The 22,445-nt window shown below is 44.8% G+C and overlaps 1 protein-coding gene across 1 annotated transcript; it reads left to right on the top strand.

The window, feature by feature from the left end:
* Positions 1-6,075: 6,075 nt before the first annotated feature.
* Positions 6,076-21,062, top strand: HNRNPU (heterogeneous nuclear ribonucleoprotein U). Its single transcript, XM_069769228.1, has 14 exons — positions 6,076-6,783; positions 10,241-10,340; positions 10,444-10,517; positions 13,702-13,841; positions 13,914-14,013; positions 14,602-14,714; positions 14,817-15,080; positions 15,167-15,286; positions 15,452-15,574; positions 17,011-17,179; positions 17,288-17,554; positions 17,829-18,019; positions 19,046-19,126; positions 19,392-21,062. The coding sequence occupies exons 1-14, from the start codon at positions 6,243-6,245 to the stop codon at positions 19,443-19,445; spliced, it is 2,337 nt and encodes a 778-aa protein (XP_069625329.1). The 5' UTR covers positions 6,076-6,242; the 3' UTR covers positions 19,446-21,062.
* The last annotated feature ends 1,383 nt before the right edge of the window (positions 21,063-22,445 follow it).

Here is a 22,445-nt window from a genome sequence, read left to right as displayed (position 1 = left end):
AGAAGCGCCGCGGCGGCCGTGCTAGTGCACGAGCACGGCCGCATTCCTAGGTCCTGCGCGCGCTCGTCTGCTGCCTGTGCCAGCGCGGGCACGCAGGAGATCAGACCACGCGCGCGCATTGAAAGATTTGAAATGTCCGGCGCCTCCACCTGACTGTGTGTGTGTCTGACACTGGCCGGCCTGCACCAGCGTCAGAGAAAACTGCTCACCAATGCCTGGGATCCTCTTCACCGCCGACGCTGTCACGCTGGACAGGACCCGTCCCACCTCAGCCCTTCATCCTCCCGACCTCACCAGGGACCTGGGTGAGTCCCAAGATGAATTTTTTTTATGTATATACAGCAGTTGCACCTATATAATGTGTATAGACTGCTATATATACATTATATAGGTGATACTGCTGTGTATAATCACTATACTACCTATATAATGTATATATAGCAATCTATATCTTATATAGGTGACAGCTACTGATGCATATATACCTTATATAGGTGACACTGTGGGGTGTGTTTATGGGTGTATATACAGTGGGGCAAAAAAGTATTTAGTCAGTCAGCAATAGTGCAAGTTCCACCACTTAAAAAGATGAGAGGCATCTGTAATTTACATCATAGGTAGACCTCAACTATGGGAGACAAACTGAGAAATAAAAATCCAGAAAATCACATTGTCTGTTTTTTTATCATTTTTTTTGCATATTATGGTGGAAAATAAGTATTTGGTCAGAAACAAACAATCAAGATTTCTGGCTCTCACAGACCTGTAACTTCTTCTTTAAGAGTCTCCTCTTTCCTCCACTCATTACCTGTAGTAATGGCACCTGTTTAAACTTGTTATCAGTATAAAAAGACATCTGTGCACACCCTCAAACAGTCTGACTCCAAACTCCACTATGGTGAAGACCAAAGAGCTGTCAAAGGACACCAGAAACAAAATTGTAGCCCTGCACCAGGCTGGGAAGACTGAATATGCAATAGCCAACCAGCTTGGAGTGAAGAAATCAACAGTGGGAGCAATAATTAGAAAATGGAAGACATACAAGACCACTGATAATCTCCCTCGATCTGGGGCTCCACGCAAAATCCGACCCCGTGGGGTCAGAATGATCACAAGAACGGTGAGCAAAAATCCCAGAACCACGCGGGGGGACCTAGTGAATGAACTGCAGAGAGCTGGGACCAATGTAACAAGGCCTACCATAAGTAACACACTATGCCACCATGGACTCAGATCCTGCAGTGCCAGACGTGTCCCACTGCTTAAGCCAGTACATGTCCGGGCCCGTCTGAAGTTTGCTAGAGAGCATTTGGATGATCCAGAGGAGTTTTGGGAGAATGTCCTATGGTCTGATGAAACCAAACTGGAACTGTTTGGTAGAAACACAACTTGTCGTGTTTGGAGGAAAAAGAATACTGAGTTGCATCCATCAAACACCATACCTACTGTAAAGCATGGTGGTGGAAACATCATGCTTTGGGGCTGTTTCTCTGCAAAGGGGCCAGGACGACTGATCCGGGTACATAAAAGAATGAATGGGGCCATGTATCGTGAGATTTTGAGTGCAAACCTCCTTCCATCAGCAAGGGCATTGAAGATGAAACGTGGCTGGGTCTTTCAACATGACAATGATCCAAAGCACACCGCCAGGGCAACGAAGGAGTGGCTTCGTAAGAAGCATTTCAAGGTCCTGGAGTGGCCTAGCCAGTCTCCAGATCTCAACCCTATAGAAAACCTTTGGAGGGAGTTAAAAGTCCGTGTTGCCAAGCGAAAAGCCAAAAACATCACTGCTCTAGAGGAGATCTGCATGGAGGAATGGGCCAACATACCAACAACAGTGTGTGGCAACCTTGTGAAGACTTACAGAAAACATTTGACCTCTGTCATTGCCAACAAACGATATATTACAAAGTATTGAGATGAAATTTTGTTTCTGACCAAATACTTATTTTCCACCATAATATGCAAATAAAATGTTAAAAAAACAGACAATGTGATTTTCTGGATTTTTTTTTCTCAGTTTGTCTCCCATAGTTGAGGTCTACCTATGATGTAAATTACAGACGCCTCTCATCTTTTTAAGTGGTGGAACTTGCACTATTGCTGACTGACTAAATACTTTTTTGCCCCACTGTATATAATGTGTATAGACTGCTATATATACATTATATAGGTGATACTGCTGTATATAATCACTATACCACCTATGTAATGTACGTATAGCAGTCTATATGTTATATAGGTGACACTCTGCTACTGATGCGTATATACCTTATATAGGTGACACTGGGGTGTGTGTGTGTATATATCACACCACTGTATACACAGCAGTATCACCTATATAACGTATATATACACATCAGTAGCAGTATTGCCCACATATATAAGATACAGACTGCTATATATACATTATATAGGTGATACTGGCTGCTACTGCTGTATATAATCACAATATCACCTATATAATGTATATACAGCAGTCTATATATAGGCAATACTGCTACTGATGTGTATATACATTATATAGGTGATACTGCTGTGTATATACTGTATATCGTTATATATGTATTCTAACTCATCGGGTATTCTAGAATATGCATGTCCACGTAGTATATTGCCCAGCCACGTAGTATACAGCACAGAGCCGCGTAGTATATTGCCCAGCCACGTAGTATACAGCACAGAGCCGCGTAGTATATTGCTCAGTGACGTAGTATATTACCCAGGCAGTTTTGTCACAGGTTAAAAAATAAACATATACTCACCTTTCCGAGGGCCCCTTGTAGTCCACGGCAGCTTCCGGTCCCAGGGTTGGTATGAGCGCAGGACCTGTGATGACGTCGCGGTCACATGACCGTGACGTCATGGCAGGTCCTTCTCCCATACCATCTTTGCCACCGGAACCTGCAACGGAAGAAGGCGGCCGGCGCGAGCGACTACGGAGGGTGAGTATAGCAGGTTTTTTTTATTATTATTTTTAACATTACATTTTTTACTATTAATGCCGCATAGGCAGCGTCAATAGTAAAAAGTTGGGGACACACAGGGTTAATAGCGGCGGTAACGGAGTGCGTTACCCGCGGCATAACGCCATTCGTTACTGCCGGCATTAACCCTGTGTTAGCGGTGACCGGAGGGGATTATGCGGGCGACAGGCACTGACTGCGGGGAGTAAGGACTGTGCCCGTCGCTGATTGGTCGCGGCAGCCATGACAGGCAGCTGGCGAGACCAATCAGCGAATGAATAACCGTGACAGACAGACAGACGGAAGTGACCCTTAGACAACAATTATATAGTGTATATATATATATATATATATCAGTTTCACCTATATAATGTATGTACAGCAGTCACAGTATCACATACAATATATAGGTGATACTACAACTATACACATCAGTCGCAGTATCAACTATATATTGTATATACAGTAGTTTCAATGTGATATATATTCAGCAGTCACAGTGTCTCTTATGTGATGTATGCATCATAACATAGTATAATGCTGTCTTAAAAATATATATATATATATATATAATTGTCTAAGGGTCACTTCCGTCTGTCCTTCTTTCTTTCTGTCACGGTTATTCATTCGCTGATTGGTCTCGCCAGCTGCCTGTCATAGCTGCCGCGACCAATCAGCGACGGCCACAGTCCGGAAGAAAATGGCCGCTCCTTACTCCCCGCAGTCAGTGCTTGGCGTCCGCATACTCCCCTCCGGTCAGCGCTCACACAGGGTTAATGGCAGCATTGACCGCGGTGTAACGCACTCGGTTAACGCTGCTATTAACCCTGTGTGACCACATTTTTACTATTCATGCTGCCTATGCAGCATGAATAGTAAAAATATCTAATGTTAAAAATAATAAAAAAATAAAAAATAGTTACATACTCACCCTCCGGTGGCCCCCCCGGATCAGGAACCAGCCTTTTCCGCTCCGCGCGACGTCCCGGTGACCGCTGCATGCATTGCGGTCTCGCGAGATGATGACGTACGTTCTCGCGAGACCGCAATGCAATCTTCAGACCGGACCGCGCGCCAAGCATCGGGGAACGGACGCTTCGATCCGGAGGCTCCAGGAGGTGAGTATGTAACTATTTTTTATTTTAATTCTTTTTTTTTTTTAACAGGGATATGGTGCATACTACGTGACTGGCCAATATACTACGTGATTGTGCTGTATACTACCTAACTGGGCATACTGCCCAGCCACGTAGTATATTGCCCAGCCACGTAGTATATTGCCCAGCCACGTAGTATACAGCACAGAGCCACGTAGTATACTGCCCAGTCACGTAGTATATTGCCCAGCCACGTAGTATACAGCACAGAGCCACGTAGTATACTGCCCAGTTACGTGGCTGGGCAGTATACTATGTGGCTCTGTGCTGTATACTACGTGGCTCTGTGCTGTATACTACGTGGCTCTGCGTAGCTGGGCAATATACTACATGAACTACGTGGCTGGGCAATATGCTACGTGGCTAAAGAGCACCATGTAAATGGACCTGTGGTCGATCATGCGCACTTCGGCGCCATTCACATGTGGCTCTTCAAATAACGCCTTTAAGAGGAGTGTTGAAGGGCAAGACAAAGTATAGCAAAATTCACTGATTGGGGGTGGGGAGTGTTTGAGTATGTGGACTGGTGGGGTTTTTTGTGGCAGGGCTGCTTTTTTGTCCCTGTCCGGCCCTGTGTGTGTGTGATTATACAGTGGGATTGTGCGTGTGTGCACTATATATACAGTGGGGCTGTGCGTGTGTCAATTATACATTGGGACTGTGCGTGTGTGTTATATATATCTCTCGCATGTTTGCCGTCACAGGACAACCTGTTCCCGGCGCAGGCACCGGAGAATCCTCACAGAGCATAGTGCGCACGATGTGAGGATTCACACATAGTGACTGTAGACATGTAGCTTAAAGGGAACCTGTCACCCCGAAATTCGCGGGTGAGGTAAGCCCACCGGCATCAGGGGCTTATCTACAGCATTCTGTAATGCTGTAGATAAGCCCCCGATGTTACCTGAAAAAGGAGAAAAAGACGTTAGATTATACTTACCCAGGGGCAGTCCCGCTGCTGGTCAGGTCGGATGGGCGTCTCCGGTCCGCTGCGGCGCCTCCCATCTTCTTTCCATGACGTCCTCTTCTGATCTTCAGCCACGGCTCCGGCGCAGGCGTACTTTGCTCTGCCCTGTTGAGGGCAGACAAAGTACTGCAGTGCGCAGGCGCCGGAAAGGTCAGAGGCTCGGCGCCTGCGCACTGCAGTACTTTGTCTGCCCTCAACAGGGCAGAGCAAAGTACGCCTGCGCCGGAGCCGTGGCTGAAGATCAGAAGAGGACATCATGGAAAGATAGGAGGCGCCGCAGCGGACCGGAGACGCCCATCCGACCTGACCAGCAGCGGGACCGCCCCTGGGTGAGTATAATATAACGTCTTTTTCTCCTTTTTCCGGTAACATAGGGGGCTTATCTACAGCATTACAGAATGCTGTAGATAAGCCCCTGATGCCGGTGGGCTTACCTCACCCGCGATTTTCGGGGTGACAGGTGCCCTTTAAGATCCGACAACCCCTTTAAGGATGGGCCGCTACTCATGGGCCACTGCTGTGTACTTGCCCCCCAGGCTAAAATTTGCCAGTCAGCCCCTGATTCTATGTGGGCACATAGGGCTAATAAAGCAGCACATGGGTTTAGTCTCCGTGTTATGCCCAAGGACCAGTACTAACTACTGAGACAGCTCGTCATAATTTACAGCTCGTCATAATTCACACGATTGACCACAGCATGCACAGTCAGCCCCATATAGGACCGGCTGTGGAGGAGGACAGTTGTCTTAGTCCCGCCCTCTTACGTTACTGGCTGTGGGCCGAAAGACCATGAGGCGCGCTGACAGACTGATAATGGCGGTGTTGACCAGGTGGACTGCGCATGCTCACTAACGCTGGTTTATCGCGCCACATTGCTTCTAATAGGAAGATTGGCTAGGTGGCGCTATAGAGCATTTTACATTGAATGGAAGGCGGGGCTGGGAGAGCGCGCTGCACTATACCACGCCCTTTACAGGGGCGGAGTCACTAAACCTTCGGCGATTCCCTCATACAGCCGCTCATTCTCTTCCACCCCCAGAGGGCAGCGCGCTCCGTCCTTATTTTCTCCGCCATTTTGAAGGAGTTGCACGCAGGGAGAAAGAGCAGTCTATCCAGCCAGTGGCAGAGCAGGACTCCATCACCGCTGCAAATATGAGCTCCCCGGTCAACGTGAAGAAGCTGAAGGTGTCCGAGCTGAAGGAGGAGCTGAAGAAGAGGCGTCTGAGTGATAAGGGCCTGAAGGCCGATCTGATGGAGAGGCTGCAGGCCGCGCTGGACGACGAGAGCGCCTCTGGCGGCGGCGGCACCGTGGGCGGGGGAGTCTCCGGAGAAGGGATGGATGTCGGGGACGAAGCCGAGCCGGGAGTGGGAGAGGAGGAGGAAGACGAGGACGAGGAGGGCATGGAGGTGGGCGGCGAGAACGGCGGAGAGGTGAGCCAGGACGATGGCGCCGAGGAGGAAAACAGTGCCGTCTGCCCGGAGGACGAGAATGGGGACGACCAGGGCTTCCAGGAGGGAGAGGACGATGAGGAGGATGACGACGACGACGAGGGCATCCCGGTAGGCCTGGAGGAGGAGGAGCAGGCGGACGAGAACGGCGGCGACAAGAAGGAGGAGGAGGGCGCACAGCCCAGCGGCCCGCGGCCCCTCATGGCCATCAAGTGCGAGGATGCGGGAGCGTCTGCCCGGGGCGGTGAGTGTGTGACGTCAGTTCCGGGGGCCCGTGTGCGCCCACCTGCTCCGGCATCGGCCATTCTGCCCCATCTGTGCCTGTAGTGGGGGAGGGGCGCGGCGTACAAAGGCTGGCCGGGGTCTCACCCCATTGTGCAGCCCCCCCATACACTCCGGCTATCACCATTGGGGGGTCAGACATCCCAGAAGGGGCTTCTCTCGCCGAGACAAAAGGCTGTGTACAGGCTTCTTGGGCTCCATTCACAGCAGACCACTGGGAGCCCATCAGAGGGACCCTCGTACTGACTGGCCGGACGGCTCGGGCCTAGCAGAGGTTAATGAGCTGCTGTCTTGGAAATCTGTGTCCTCTGGCAGTGGTGAGGGGGGATGTCACTGTATGTGTGGATTGTCACGGCCCAGGTTATAATCCACAGGTCTAGCAGTGCGGACACATTACTGTAGGATGTGGGGTCCCGCTGCGTGATGTGTGGATTATGTCACGGCCCAAATTATAATCCACAGGTCTAGCAGTGCGGACACATTACTGTAGGATGTGGGGTCCCGCTGCGTGATGTGTGGATCATGTCACGGCCCAGGTTATAATCCACAGGTCTAGCAGTGCGGACACATTACTGTAGGATGTGGGGTCCCGCTGCGTGATGTGTGGATTATGTCACGGCCCAGGTTATAATCCACAGGTCTAGCAGTGCGGACACATTACTGTAGGATGTGGGGTCCCGCTGGGTGATGTGTGGATTATGTCACGGCCCAAATTATAATCCACAGGTCTAGCAGTGCGGACACATTACTGTAGGATGTGGGGTCCCGCTGCGTGATGTGTGGATTATGTCACGGCCCAGGTTATAATCCACAGGTCTAGCAGTGCGGACACATTACTGTAGGATGTGGGGTCCCGCTGGGTAATGTGTGGATTATGTCACGGCCCAAATTATAATCCACAGGTCTAGCAGTGCGGACACATTACTGTAGGATGTGGGGTCCCGCTGCGTGATGTGTGGATCATGTCACGGCCCAGGTTATAATCCACAGGTCTAGCAGTGCGGACACATTACTGTAGGATGTGGGGTCCCGCTGCGTGATGTGTGGATTATGTCACGGCCCAGGTTATAATCCACAGGTCTAGCAGTGCGGACACATTACAGTAGGATGTGGGGTCCCGCTGCGTGACTGCCCTCCCCTGGAGATGCTGATCCCCCTATCTGGATGTAACTGGGGTGGTCCCCAGTGCTGCTGGCTGATACACTTTGGCCATTTCAGCTGCTTGTCAGGATGTGGGAGTCCTGCCCTAATGTCACACATGGCTCCTTGCTACAGAGCTGCTTTGCTGTATCTTTTTGAAGGGTTTACCCACAGGTGACAACACCAATCCGCATGGTAGGTGGTACTGTCTGACCACTGATCTGATGGGGTCCCACTCTCATAGAATTTATTCAGGGTTGGTCTTACAATCTTGTATATGCTTCTCATCTGTAGCAAGTGGAGAGAAGGTTTTTCCACCAACATAGAAGAGGATTCTTTACTGTTAGGGCAGTGAGAATCTGGAATTGCTTGCCTGAGGAGGTGGTGATGGCGAACTCAGTCGAGGGGTTCAAGAGAGGCCTGGATGTCTTCCTGGAGCAGAACAATATTGTATCATACAATTATTAGGTTCTGTAGAAGGACGTAGATCTGGGGATTTATTATGATGGAATATAGGCTGAACTGGATGGACAAATGTCTTTTTTCGGCCTTACTAACTATGTTACTATGTTACTATGTTAAGTGCTGGGACAACTGTTCAGGTATGCCCACTGCTTGACAAACCTCTTTTTAAAGGGGTCTTCCCATGAACAAGATTCATTTTAATCCATAGATCTTGGAATAATAATTTCCATAATTGGATGTGTTGAAATACAATGTCCCTGTGCTGAGCTAATCTTATACATGTTCCCCTGCTGTGTCTGATCATACCACAGCTCCTGGGCAGGTGAGGGCACAAGGGATGCAGACAGGACAGCAGGGGATCACAGGCGATTCTTTCTGTGAGGTAAAACATTTCCCTGTGCAGGGTCACACGTATAAAGTTCTCAGAACAGGAACATTTATTCAATCCTGTGGAAGTGATAATTATTCCGAGGTCTGTGGATGAAAATGACGTTGTTTGTGGGAAAACCCTCTAAGCTTTGTCTCACCCCATGTAAAGTAATTATCAGATTCTCCCCTCATGCAGTGGCATTTAGTGGAGATGTTGGCCGTAGGTCTCTGCATGATATGCCACGTGAGCGCTGCAGCCAATAGTGTTTGGGGGTCTTGTGTGAGTGCTGCATCCATTCCAATAGTGCTTGTATGGTGTAAGGCTAGGTTCACATTGCGTTAGTGCAATCCGTTTAGCGGATACGCTAACGGATTGCGCTAACGCAATGTCCAAAAAGGGATTGCGTTTGGCAATCCCGCTAGCGCAGATGCCCGATCTGCGCTAGCGAGGAACGGACCCTGAACACTGCAAGCAGCGTTCGAGGTCCGTCTGAAACTAACGGCACATCGCAGATGCATGCCAAAAATGGCATACGTTTGCGATGCGTTAGGGATCCGTTGGCACATTGCAGTCAATGGGTGCCCTAACGGATCTGTTACATAGCGTTAATTGCGACAATTGCGCCATGTAACGAGTAACCAGTGTCCGCTATGTACCTTAGATCAGGAGAGCAGACTTTACATGTTTCACGCTGGTAAAGCCCCCTTCATTTATACTAAGCTCTGGAGGCTGATTCTCATGCAGATCGGTGTCCGTCCTATAAATCTAAACAGCTCACTTACATATAAGAAAAATAAGGATTTCTCTGGAAATAAGACGTCAGATCACAGATATCAAGGTATCATTTTATTCAGCTTCCTATGACTTGTGTGCCCATATTGACGGAGGATGGTTGACCCTAACATCGGACATTTGTTACAGATCTTGAACAAACAATGTATTAAAAGGGTTTTCTGCGCCCAAGCCCCCCCCCCCCCCCCACCCAAATGAAAAAGACAAACCCCAAAAAAACTTGCCTGTTGCTTGGAATATTAGGAAAAAACAGTTATACTCTCCTACTTATCGGGGTCCAGCGCAGGCCGCTTAGTCTGTATACACTGAAAGGACGTAATCGCTGCTCTAGGTGTCGTCAAGATGCTGTGACCTATGATTGTCTGCCATCGTCAGATAACTTCAGCTTCCTCTATTATTTGATATACAAAGCCTTGTAAAATTTTAATTTTTCCACACAATCCTTTTTAATAAACCAGCCTTGTGCTATGTTACATATGAACTTGCAGTTTAATTATGACTGCTGAAGCTCATTTACACCAACTGGGAAATATGGGTACATTGATCACTGCACCAACTTAAATTGTCAATTATACAATGTCTATCAGCGAATGGTCAGAAAAAATGGTGTAGAGTCTGGGGAATAAAGCTTCTAATGTTTGTTTTGCTGTAGAAGGCAAAGATCAAAAGGATAAGAAACGGGGAGTGAAAAGACCACGTGAGGATCATGGCCGGGGCTACTTTGAATACATAGAAGAAAACAAATACAGCAGGTTTGTAGACTACATTCATCTAATGGGATACTTTCTATCTCCATACAACCAGTGGTTTTATAACTAATGATGGTTTTATAACTAATGATGCAACATTCTGTAGGTCTAAGTCCCCACAACCACCAGTAGAAGAGGAAGATGAAAAACTGGATGAAACGAATGTTCTTCTTGACACCTGTAAGTAGCAACGTCCATTTCAAAATCGGTATGTGGGCAATTAGTTGGGTTAAGACTTGTTAGGCGCTTGCAGGTTGTGAGGCTGCATTTCCCAAATCCAGTCCTAACAAATCTGGGTTTCAGGATTTTCTTAGTATTGTACAGGTCATGGAAATAGTATCAAGGCATCAGAAATTGCCACAGATTCTTTCACCTGTGCAATACGAAGGAAATCCTGTAAACATGATCTGCTGGGGGCTGCAAGGGACTGGATTTGGAAACGCTGGCATAGAATCTGCTTGTGGTGTGCTCTCCTTGCCTAGGTAACTAGCCACTTCTACATAGTGGCCAGTAATACAAACTATGAGCTGTGCACTATGCCTCTGTTCTTGACAATGGAGACTATTTTTTATTAAGCTTTAAATGTGCTCGTATTTTACATGCAGTTTTGCAATTTTACCCACTTATTTTGAAACAACCCATTTTAAACCTGGTTTTGATGCACCTTGTATGTCCAGGAATTGTTGTTTTCAAGATCTGCAACTTGTAATCCACTTTTTTTTTTTTTTGCTTGTTTTTTTTTTTTTTTTCTGTGGATTTCCTCTGACTGTCTTCTGACAGTATTATAGGGGATAGAACATTGTTTCACCCAACCTTGTGCCTTCCATTATCCAGTGGCTTGTTTACACTGAACTAAAGGTTTGCTTCATTGTCATGGGCTTCAGGAGCAGAGACAGACAAGCCACAATCTTCTGAAATCCTTTAGAGTCTCTGCTGCTAAAGACTGATTGAAAGAGAACCTGTCAGGTCCCCATGCCCTCCAAACCATCAGCGTTCGGCTATGTTGTGAATTAACTTCCTCCCTAACCGTAACCAGCCCTGTTTAACATAATTCCTTTAAATGCTTTAAAAAAAGCTTTCATAACCTCCACTTTTCCCTATGCTAAGGAGCTTTGACTAATCAATGTGGCCTTTGTGTCCCCAGATTAGGCTAAGGCTACTTTCACACTAGCGTTGTTGGCTGCACATCGCAATGCGTCGTTTAGGAGAAAAAACGCATCCTGCAAAGTTGCCCGCAGGATGCGTTTTTTTCCCCATAGACTAACATTAGCGATGTATTGCGACGTATGGCAACACGTCGCAACCGTCGTGCGACGGTTGCGTCGTGTTTTGGCGCACCGTCGGCACAAAAAGTTACATGTAACTTTTTTTTTTGCGCGTCGTGTCCGCCATTTTCGACCGCGCATGCGTGGCCGAAACTCCGCCCCCTCCTTCCCGGACCTTACAATGGGGCAGCGGAAGCATCGTAAGACTTCTTCCGCTGCCCACATCAGGCATTATTTTCACAACGCGCGTCGGCACGTCGGGCCGACGCTAGTGTGAAAGCAGCCTAAGTTCACATTAGCGTTCGGGGGGCTTTGCAGAGGGCTGCGTGCTTCCTCCGTTAATCTTTAACATTGGGTATGCTCAACACCTACAAATATGATACATAAACAAGAAAATCTTCAAAAAAGTATATATATTTTATTATTACACAATGATCACAACATTAAAATAAGGGAACAGACCACCAGATGGCAATAGAGTGCAAGGTACCATATAAGGGCAATAAAAACATACATCAAATTGTCAATAGATTTAATCAGTAAAGAAATGATCATTACCACTATTTTTTACACTCAGCACAAAAAAACCAGACACTAATTTGCTACATAAATAAAGGCTAATATGCACTTAATACTCACATCTCCAATTACATTATTTAAAATACATATACCAAATAAATATTTAGGATAAAGTGAGCGCTGTGCATGAATAATAAATTACCCCAGAAAAATAAATAGAATAATAAATAATATAAAGATGGGGCTATAAAATACAAAATGGCCTAGTTACTGGGATGCACACCATATCAGTGCATCAGACATGATCTGGTGTCCTGCATACCCAGTGTTAAAGATGGCTACGCAGGACGCATGCAGTTGTAGGCGGAGCTTAACTGAGGCAGTCCGCAGCCCTCCGCAAAGCTCCCGAACGCTAATGTGAACTCTGCCTTAGTCAGCCCTCTTTACAGGTTATAACACCTCTGTGGGTGTGGTAACATTTGCACGAGCCAGCCTTATCGCCAGCCCATGCAAATCTGTGCACATGTGCTGCTCGTTCCGGGTGTATGCTTCCTAGCTTCAGAGATGCACACTGCGCATTTCCTGAAGTTTAGAAGATGGCTTCTGGTCATACACAGTGCTTGTCTCTGAAGCTGGGAAGAGTACACCCGGCTTCAGAGATGCAGTGATGCTGCTGGAATGACTGGCACGCGTGCACAGATTTGCAGGGGCTGGTGATGTGGGCGGCTCGTGCAAATTGTTGTCATGCCCACAGGGGTGTGATAACATGGAAAGAGGGCTGACTAATCTGGGGGACTATCGCCCCATCGACTACTCAAAGCCCTCATTGGCATAGGGAAAGCAGAGGCTAAAAATGCTTTTTAAAAGCCTTTATTTAACTTAATTGTTATACAGGGCTGGTTAGGGAGGGAGTTAAATCACACATAGCTGAATGCTGATGGATTGGAGGGCATGGGGATCTGACAGGTTCCCTGTAACATGCAGTGAACAGCAAGTTGGGCAGAGGGGAGTAGACTAGTGGTTGGGGGGTGGACATGCCTAAGTTACATTTGAAGCTGAGCCAGCTGCAAACTGGTTAGGCTACGTTCACACTAGCGTTGTGCGCCGCGGCGACGCAACGCACCGAAAAACGCGTGCAAACGCACGCAAAAACGCTGCGTTTTTCGACGCGTGCGTCGTTTTTTGACGAAAATCGGACGCAAGAAAAATGCAACTTGTTGCGTTTTCTTGGTCCGACGCTAGCGTCAAAAAAGACGCACGTGTCGGACGCACACTAGCCGAACGCTAGTGTGAACGTAGCCTTACTGGGTGTCTAAATGAAGAATGCATAGTTACTTTGACATGCAAATTTAAAGTAACATGGCAGTAAGTATTAGTCCTTATGACAGGGCCTCTTAAGGCTTCTTCAGATTACCAGGTGATGCAGTACTTCATCCACAATCTGCCTGTAATAGTGCGAGGGTGTCAGACCCGGGATGACTGGCCAAGGACCCAATGTGTTATCAATTTCTTTAGCACATGTCTTGTATATACCTACTACTTCAGCCTTGTGAAATTTTTTTTTTTAATTTTTTTACAAGATAACTGTGATCTTCACTTCAAGATTTCACGAGATCGTTTAAGTGCCACTTCTCTTACAATGGAGAGTTTTGCTTTCCTGTGGGCTGGTGGCAGAGCCTCTTATGGTGTCTCAAGTGGCAAAGTCTGCTTTGAGATGAAGGTAAGTTATGGATAAGTCATGTAAGTTAGTTTATTTTTTTTGGCCTCTGTACAAAATTTTTTTTTTCCTCAGGTGACAGAAAAGGTTCCTGTGAAACATCTGTACTCCAAGGATATTGATGTACATGAGGTGCGCATTGGTTGGTCCTTGAGCTCCTGTGGGTTTATGCTAGGTATGTTAAAATGTCAAATCTGAAGTTTTTCGGGGTTTTCTATAAATGATGCCTAATCCCTGTAAAATGCAACTTAAACTTTCTAATATACTTTATATTAATACAAATTTGTGAGTGAATGAAAACACCTAGTTGGAGGCAGCAGTCCTGTGTACACCTAGTCCTGCTCTCTGCTGTGAAGTGTTCATAATGGTCCACAGGCTAAGCTCCCTGGCCTGCGGCACGTAACAAGTAGTACTGCTGATGGGCTCAGGATGGTGTGCCTACACTGCTCAGCGAACAGCAGGAGTAGGTGGATACTAGTCTGCTGCCTGTGCATGTGAAGTGTTCTGTCACTGTAAGCAAACCAAAGGGTCGGAAACCCTTTTTAAACGGAAACTGACAGATTGTCTTTAATTCTGCACGTTCATCTTCAAATTTGTTTGACTTTATAATCAGAGAGGAGTGGCTTTTTTATTTAATCAAATCAAAAGTATAGGAATCTTGGTGACTAAGTGACCATATATTATTCAGCTTCAGAAAGTTTTATCTATTGCTGATTTGTCTGTCTTGTCATTTGTCCTAAATTGATTTATACAATGTCCATAGGTGAAGATGAAGACTCCTATGGTTATTCACTAAAAGGATCCAAGTCGTGCAATGCGGTGTCTGAAGAGTACGGTGAGAAGTATGATGAGAATGATGTCATCGCCTGTATGGCGGTAAGTTTCTTTGCCCTTTTGTATCAAGATCGGATATGCATACTTTTATCATTCAGGATGTATAGATTCTTATGCGTTTTATATTCTACTTTTGTTTTGTAGAATTTCGAAGGTGAAGAAATTGAGCTTTCATTTGCGAAAAATGGGCAAGACCTAGGAGTGGCTTTTAAAGTGGATAAAGATATGCTATCCGAGAGACCGCTTTTCCCACATGTCCTTTGTCACAATTGTGCTGTTGAGTTTAACTTCGGCCAGCAAGCTGAACCATTTTTCCCCGTTCCTGAAGGTTTTACGTTTATTCAGAATGTCTCCCTTGATGATCGGCTGAGAGGTCCTGTGGGGCCTGAACAAAAGAAGGATTGTGAGGTGCGAACATCACCGGTATTTCTCATTCATTTGTGTGATAATTGGCCCTCTACAATGCGGTTCTCTTACTGTTTTGCTATTCTTAGGTTATCATGGTGATTGGTTTGCCAGGAGCTGGTAAAACCACTTGGGCCAATAAACACGTTTCTGAGAATCCTGGAAAATACAATGTCCTTGGAACAAACAATATTATGGAAAGAATGATGGTAAGATTCATGTTTCACTCGCTTCTATTTCATTAAATGGTCTACAACTTAATGAATTAGGATCATCTGACTCCAACATGCCCTCATTAAGACTGGCGAGAAGATTGAGTCTTTATGAATCTGGGCCATCACCTGCAGTATAACATGCTTTTTTTTCTGTCTCAGGTTGGTAATAAAAAGATGACTGACACAGGAAAACTAAATGCTTTGCTGCAGAGGGCCCCACAATGCCTTAGCAAGTTCATTGAAATTGCTGCTCGGAAGAAGAGGAACTTTATTCTAGATCAAGTAAGATTTCATAAAATCGCTCAATTATAGCAAAGATGACAGCGTGGTGTCTACATCTGCTGAGCCATAGCAAAGAGCGTCCGAGTATCTGATGGTCCCAAGCCAATCTTTTATTTCATGGACTGCTTCACACATGAATGGCTGCCTCTACATCTATACTTTGCACCCATGCCTGTGTGCATTTCTGTGGGTTAAGCAGTTATAATTGACCATTCTTACCTGTCATGGTCTTTATTGGGTAATTGTGGCTAGAGTTTATAAAATCTAATAACTTAATCAGACATGTTGTATTTGATTGGCTTTCCTAAGAGCCTGATCTCTTTACAGACATCCAGCAGATGGTCATTGAAGACTGCTGGTTATAGTGGCACAAGTAGCAACTACAGCGGGGCTGCAGCATAATGGTGATCTTTACCTGGCTAATCCGGCATGCGATGTGATCAGTCCTGTTAAGGTACCGTTACACTCAGCAACTTTCCAACGATCACGACCAGCGATACAACCTGGCCGTGATCGTTGGAAAGTCCTTGTGTGGTCGCTGGAGAGCTGTCACACAGACAGCTCTCCAGCGACCAACGATGCCGAAGTCCCCGGGTAACCAGGGTAAACATCGGGTTACTAAGCGCAGGGCCATGCTTAGTAACCCAATGTTTACCCTGGTTACCATTGTAAATGTAAAAAAAAACAAACACTCACATTCCGGTGCCTGTCACGTCCCCGGCGTCCGCTTCCCTGCACTCCTCCTGCATCCTGTGTAAGCGCCGGCCGTAAGGCAGAGCGGTGACATCACCGCTGTGCTCTGCTTTACGGCCGGCCGGCGCTGACACAGGATGCAGGAGGAGTGCAAGGAAGCGGACGCCGGGGACGTGACAGGCACCAGAATGTGAGTATGTGTTTTTTTTTTTTTTTTTTTTACATTTACAATGGTAACCAGGGTTAACATCGGGTTACTAAGCGCAGCCCTGCGCTTAGTAACCTGATATTTACCCTGGTTACCAGGGAACACATCGCTGGATCGGTGTCACACACGCCGATTCAGCGGGTGATCCAGCGACGAAATAAAGTTCTGGCATTCTAGCTCCGACCAGCGATGTCACAGCAGGATCCAGATTACTGCTGCGTGTCAAACACAACGAGATCGCTATCCAGGACGCTGCAACGTCACGGATTGCTATCGTTGTAATGTTGTTCAGTGTGAAGGTACCTTTACTGTCACACAAACATTTACTGTTTCTATTGACTTTTTATTTTGCATTCTAAATAGCTTGAACTTTTAGGCCTTCACATGGTGTTTTGACTGAAAGATTGTAATTGGTTTTGCTACTTTTTCTTTATTCTACCTTCCCCCTGATTGGGAAGGCATGGAGGAATGTCCCCCACCCACCCTAAAAAAAAAAAAAAAAAAAATTGGCCAATTTTTTTTTCTATTGTTATAGACAAATGTATCTGCTGCAGCCCAGAGGAGAAAAATGTGCCTGTTTGCTGGATTTAAGCGTAAGGCTGTTGTTGTGTGTCCAAGTGATGAGATTTATAAAGAGAGAACACAAAAGAAAGCCGAGGTTGAAGGAAAGGACCTTCCTGAGCACGCTGTGCTGAAAATGAAAGGTAGAAATCCTTCTTTGTTGTGTTTTTACATGGTGAGACTATCTACTGATGCCTGTAATGTTACTCTCATGGTGAAAAATGCATTCCAAATTTTTGCCTATTTTACAGGGAATTACACACTTCCAGAATCCAGTGAGTGCTTTGATGAAATTCTTTATGTGGAACTGCAAAAAGAAGAAGCGGAGAAACTTATAGAGCAGTATAAAGAGGAGAGCAAAAAATCTCTTCCACCTGAAAAGAAGCAAAATGTGGGAGCTAAAAAAGTGAACAAGAACAAAAACAAGTCCAGAGGTGGAGTGGGGCATAATCATGGTGGACACAGAGGCCGTGGAGGTGGAGGCTATAATATGCGTGGAGGAAACTACCGTGGTGGAGGTATGTAAAAATTCTTGCCTCCTCGTTCCATAGAGTAAGTCAAGATAGTCACTCCATAGCCATCTCTGGAATATAAAAACAAAACTATAAATCAGAAGACAAGGCAAAACTTTTAACAAAAGGTTATATTAAAAAAAAAAAAAAAAAAAAAAAAAAAAGTGGCGCAACTTCTGAGTTACTAATTATTGATTTTTTTTTTTTTATTCCCCCCCCCCTACAATTCAAGCCCTCTTTAATGTCAACGTAAAAAATATATTTATTTATTTTTTAATAGCTCCAGTGAATCGTGGCGGATATAACAGGAGGGGTAATATGTCACAGCGCGGAGGCGGTGGTGGAGGAGCAGTTGGCTATCCATATCCTCGTGCACCTGTCTATCATAACAGGGGTGGTTACAATAACCGTGGGAACTATGGCCGTGGAGGTGGTGGTGGTTCTATGCCCAGTCGTGGAAACTACAATCAGGTAAAACGTCATGGGTATTTTTTTATTTGTTTGACATCTGTTAAAATTAGTATCAGGATCGTCCCCTTTACAAATGCTTATTTTAGCTTTATATCATAAAGCCATAGTTCATATAGATTAAACTACATTAATCCAGATGACTTTTGGAGCCTACCTTCTGAGTTGTTGTGTAGCAGTTTTCTTAACCACTTGAAATCATTCTCCGTTGTATAAATGCCCCGTATTCACATGTAAAGCGCCATGGAATAAATGGCGCTATAAAAATGTATAATAATAATAATAATAAATGATCTAAATTGCCTTCCTGGGACTTTATTGAACGATTCATGCATGTATACTTCTCTAGGGACATCTTTCAGAAGGTGAACTTGCGCTATACAGTGCACCTAATGTAGAGTAATCTTCTCACCTCATGTAGAATTTATAAAAGGTGGTAGAAGCTAAAAATCCTTTTTTTTTTTTTTTTTTTCCGGACTATAAGGTGCACCCAAGATTTATACAGGTGAAAATGGGAATAATATTTCCTACTACCTAAAACTTCCCTGGTGGTGTACAGTGTAGTAGAGGTCCATATTCGTCATTTTAATTTACTAGGATAGAATATGGAGGTAACTGTCTCTCTGCGGCATGTGCTTTTTACACATAACTTTACAGCATGCACACTATGTACACTCTGCAGCGCACACATATACAACACTGCTGAACATGCCCAGCGCTGTTTTGTTTTGAAAGTTATTGATCTAGTGACTGACAACTCCTTTGGCTAGTCAGTATCTGCAGTATCCTTGCAGCTTTTTCTCCTGTCCTGCACTGATGGTCTAGTAGGAGGAGAGCTGGTCCCACATTTTTTTTTTTTTTCTTGCTAAAGTTTCTTATAGTCCAAAAAATGGTGTAAAGACTTATACTATAAATGTCTGTATACTGACTAGATGTCTGTTTTAACTTGCTTGCCTTTTTCCCTTTAGATACTTAAATGTATAATTGCATCTAACTTGATTTTTAATGCCTGACTTGTTCCATCTGCAGAACTTCAGAGGACGTGGAAACAACCGTGGCTTCAAAAACCATTCTCAGGGTTACAACCAGTGGCAGCAGCCGCAGCAGGGCGTAAGTATTGTCTGCGCAAACCTAGGAGAGTCTCCAACAGTGATTTGCTACAGGCTCAACCAAGGACGCACCTGACTCTAGGTTTAGCAGATATTCCACTTACTGCAGGATACATTAAAGGACCTTTCAGTATCTAGTCACAATTAGGCTCCTAGTTAAATGAGAGATGAAATTCAAATGTTACACATAACCAAACAGTTCTTGTTGGCATCTAAGCTTACAAGCTTGTTAACATGTTAATATTTACCCCTTTTTCTAATTGCAGCAATACTGGGGTCAAAAGCCATGGAGCCAGCAGTACCACCAAGGATATTATTGAATACCCAAATAAAAATGAACTGATACACATTTCTCTTCAAAACCTTCACAAGAAGTCGACTGTTTTCTTTAGGCTAACATTAAAACAAAACAAACATTCCACAAGAGGAAGTGCCTGCGGGTTCTTTACTGCTTTTGGTTCATTTTAGTTGCTTTTTGGGTTGAGTTTTATTTTTGTACATTTTTATTGCAGTTTTAAAGTGATTGATAAGAACCTCAGCGTTGTGCACGTTAAGAGAATGTGTCAGTTTTTCAGGGTTTTACTTTTTATCTGTACATTTATATTTTTTTCTCTTTTTTTTTTTTTTTTTTACCATATAAAAAGTAATGAGATTGCTTTGTAACTGGCGTTTTTTATTAAGCAAAAATGACTCCATTGAGCACTAGGAAAGGAAGTGAAGTCAGGTTTAGCTGTCAAACATTACCGTAAAGGTTTTAGGCCCGTTTAGTGGTCCCTTGGTGACCCTGCAATTACTATATATCATGTTCTGGGAGTGAACATCATGATCTGTGAGGGCATGCAGGCTGTTTGACAAGTAAACAGTATAATCTTAGAAAATTAAACATTAAAAGATTGCAAGCAAATTGGTGAGGTTGGAGTGTATGTCAATAGCTCTTACATTTTCTGCTTTACCTGTGGAAACCGCAGAGACTTTAACTTGTGAAGGTTTAAAACTGTGTTTGCCATTTGTTAAATTTTGATTCTTCAAAGAAAAGGCGAATCTGCCTGTTTCTTATTAAAGTAAACCTGTAAATCTAGTTGTGTGGGATCTGTCTGAAGTTAGCTGTGTTTGTATCTCCACCTCCTCTTCCCTTGCAGTTCTTATTTGCCTAGTATGCTTGTAGTTGCACCATCATTGTAAACTAATGATATTGTGAGTTATATTACTATAGCATTTAAAAAAAAAAAAAAATGTCAGTTCTTTCCATTTTGCCTGCTAACCTCTAACGAGGTTGAGCTGGAATCCATCCATAGAACACTTGCAATAAATAAAAGTGAATTACACTCTTGTGTTTTGGGATTATCACCAACTTCTGAGAAACCTAATCCCTGCCCCATACAACTGCCATGTCTGTGATATGCTTAGACTTGACTGCAGTTAAAGAGATGGAAGGAATGTGCTGATCTCCACACTCTCTCCACTATAACCCAGTGGATTGGGATGCCGTCCATTTTACAGCAGTTGGCCTTGATCCATATGCACATCTCAAAGGCCATGGCATGGCAGTCGCCTCAGATAACACCAGCTGCTTTATGCTCCCCAAGACCTGTGCAAAGCAGTTCTGCGGTGTCCCAACCCTGCGATGAGAAGCATGGTATAAAGTATACCGTTACATGGAGGGATTTTCACCTATGTCCCAGCTGAATGGTGCAAAATACTGTGGAGCAACTGACGTTCTGTGGCTTAATGCCCGTAAGGTAAAGTTTGTCAAGCCTGACTCCCGTCTTTTAATTTTGGATGGGAGCTTCTCCAATGAACTGACTTTGTAAATAAATACATGCTTGATTTACTATTCTAATTAACAAGTTTCTGGTAAGTTGTATAACTCCGTTAATCCCTTTTACACAAAGGGATTGTCCCCCTTTTAGTCTGAAATAAAGTACTCCTATCATTTCTCTGGTGCCTTGTTAATTTCCTGTGTGATCATTTTAAGAAAATGGCAACGTTTACAAATGTGTGATCATGGTTTTGAATGTAAACTTTGTATAACCATATCGGGGTCTGGTGTAAAGATTCAGAAGTCTTGGCTTACATAATTAGGTTTGTAATTTGCCTTTGATTGAAATAAAACTGAAGAATAAAAGCAGTAACCAACCACTATAGGCAGGGCAAAAGCAGAGAATGCAATTTGTGGCAGCCTCTTCCAGAATGGTGGGCTTTGCCTGAAGAACTGCTCAAGAGAAGTATAACCTAACTTTAGACAGTCTGCTGGCATGTCATGCTGTACACACTGCTAGGAAGCAGATCTGCAAAAGGCTGTGTCTAGGGGCTGCATTGTTATATTGCGCTCCAATGGATTTAATGGTTTTCTGTTTGAAGTATTGCTTCTGATCCCATTGGCAATACTGCGTTTATGCTTGGGAAAGCTCTATACTTGTGGAAGCCTGCACAATTTGAATTATTTTAGTTTTGCAGACCATGTTCCCCATCCCCGTGCTATAAATGTGAAATCGGGGCTTCTGTTTCTATCATTGATGTCACGCTTTTATATGCTGTAGTGCGAACATTAGGATACCTGGTATTAGCATGGCATAGGTCATATACCGACAGCTAGTAAATCTGCATGTCTTTACACTTACAGGTACTCAAGCTGTTTTTTTGTTTTGTTTTTTATAGATGTGTGAATATTTTGTTTTTGTGTCTTTCAGAAATACTTTGCATGAATTCACTGTCAAATGTGAGTAACTTCCTACCAGACTTTTATATGCACAGTATATTTACTTTTTCTTTAAAGATGCAATCCTATTAATTTTATTCGCTAATTCTGTGTAAACGTATACAGTAAATGCAATCAAATACTTACTGAATGCCGTCTTCCCCAGTTTCCAGCACCCCTGTGGTCCTTTTCACACTAGTGACTGCAATTCTGACCAGCCGGCTCACACTGGGTTCTGCATGAGCCAGGAATCACTTTTACAGTGTAAGTCTAAAGGTACCTTCACACTGAGCAACTTACCAACGACAACGATCCGTGATGTTGCAGCGTCCTGGATAGCTATCTCGTTGTGTTTGACACGCAGCAGCGATCTGGATCCCGCTGTGACATCGCTGGTCGTCGCTGAAAGTCCAGAACTTTATTTGGTCGTCAGGTCGGCATGATTCGTCATGTTTGACAGCAAAAGCAACGATGCCTGCAATGTTTTTCCATGGAGCTAACCAGCGAGAACGATAAGTACTGTACGTCACTGGATTGCTCCTGCATCATTCTGCTGTTGCCGGTGTTTGACGTTTTCTAGCGACCTAAACAGCGACGCTGCAGCGATCGGCGTCATTGTCTA

This window comes from Ranitomeya imitator, chromosome 5 (assembly GCF_032444005.1).
Source record: "Ranitomeya imitator isolate aRanImi1 chromosome 5, aRanImi1.pri, whole genome shotgun sequence".
Classification (NCBI taxonomy): Eukaryota; Metazoa; Chordata; class Amphibia; order Anura; family Dendrobatidae; genus Ranitomeya; species Ranitomeya imitator.
This window is presented reverse-complemented; position numbering and strand designations above follow the sequence as displayed.